At 34.1% G+C, this 1,453-nt stretch overlaps 1 protein-coding gene across 1 annotated transcript in view; it reads left to right on the top strand.

The window, feature by feature from the left end:
* Positions 1-252: 252 nt before the first annotated feature.
* Positions 253-1,453, top strand: part of LOC119834983 (nitric oxide synthase-like protein) — a 65,266-nt gene continuing 64,065 nt past the window's right edge. The window contains exon 1 of the mRNA XM_038359562.1: positions 253-519. Within this exon, the coding sequence (XP_038215490.1) occupies positions 286-519 (234 nt within the window). The 5' untranslated portion in view covers positions 253-285. The remainder of the gene's footprint in view (positions 520-1,453) is intronic.

The following is a 1,453-nucleotide window of genomic DNA, read 5'->3' as shown; positions in this document are numbered from 1 at the left end:
CCGGTTCCTAATTAAAACGTAATAATTTAACACATTATTTGGTTAAACACGTAATAAATATCATTTACGTTTTAATATATTTAAACAATGAAACGATAAAATAAAATTTATTCTGTGAATATCCAAGTATGTTTGATTATTTAATTCATAATTGCAGCAACTAACAAAAACGAATTTCCATACAATAAATCTGTCATTAAAATCAACATGTAAATATTCCCTTGAGACTATATCATGAAAGTGCGTGTATTCGACTCGGATAACTGAGTCACGATATCAATAAAAATGATGTCCCAACACCTGACGAGTATGTTCGAGCAACTCGGCAACTTCACGAAGAACAATTTGACAAACAGCAAATCGATGAAGGAGAAGGAGAACAAGACAAACGCGAATCACGTCGGCAGCCAGCAGTCGCCGAAGCAGGCGCCGCCGCCGCCGCTGAAGAAACCGTGCAAGCTGCGCAACGTTGCTTCGAAAGCGGAGTCGTATGACACACTGTATGGGAATAGCAAGCTGGTAAGTAATACATTATGTTTTTTTTTTTTTTTAATTCATGATAGGGAAGCGCTTGACCACGATCTCGCCTGATGGTAAGCTGAGATGTGGTCTAAGATGGAGCGCGCTTCCCTAGAAGGTACTTGTTCACTCTTCTCTTGAAGACCTCCAGATTGTACTCGTCGGGGAACACAGACTCAGATGTAGAACACTAGCATGTTACAACATATAAAACTTCCTCTTGAATCGCTCTAAAATGAAGTCCGTTGTTGCTGATTTAAGCGTACATTGGGGCGTAGGGACAGATTGAGATAGCGACTTTTTTATACTCTGTAGTGAAACAATAGAATAGAAAATAAAGCTCCTGTTTCATATAAATAAGGCCTGTTACATGGAGGAGAATGAAGACGACAAGAGAAAAAATTGGTAGGATTTCAAAAATCATGTAGGTGAACGATTACCACAAAAATTATTCAGATTAAAGTTTGCCAAATATCTTACATGGATACTTAGTAAAAATAATATTTATATATACTCATATATGAAGATTGTTTTATTACAAAATCATGGAAGAACACTACAGTCACTTCTGCAGTAGCTACTTTAAAACTTCTAAAAATCTTTATCTATACTAAATTACAACATATTTAACAAGGCTTTTAAAGCATATTATGTTTGTTTTCTTCTATTACCGTCCAAATATTTACTTGTAAGTTTTTTAAAGAAGCCACATGAATCAAGAAGAAAATAAATAAATAATATGTTGATATAATAAAATCATCCATTCATTTAGATAGTATATCAGCTGTTATCAAATGAACATTGGTTAATTGCTGAACGTTGTTATATTTATCTGAGATAACCTGCGTTGAGTAAGCACATAATACTTAGTCTGGCCATAAATACTGTTACACTTAATTATAAAAAAATATTACATTTGAATTTCGAATCTGTC

Source organism: Zerene cesonia, chromosome 20 (genome assembly GCF_012273895.1).
Source record: "Zerene cesonia ecotype Mississippi chromosome 20, Zerene_cesonia_1.1, whole genome shotgun sequence".
Lineage (NCBI taxonomy): Eukaryota > Metazoa > Arthropoda > Insecta > Lepidoptera > Pieridae > Zerene > Zerene cesonia.
Note: the sequence above shows the minus strand (reverse complement) of the source record. Positions and strands in the feature narration are given on the sequence as shown.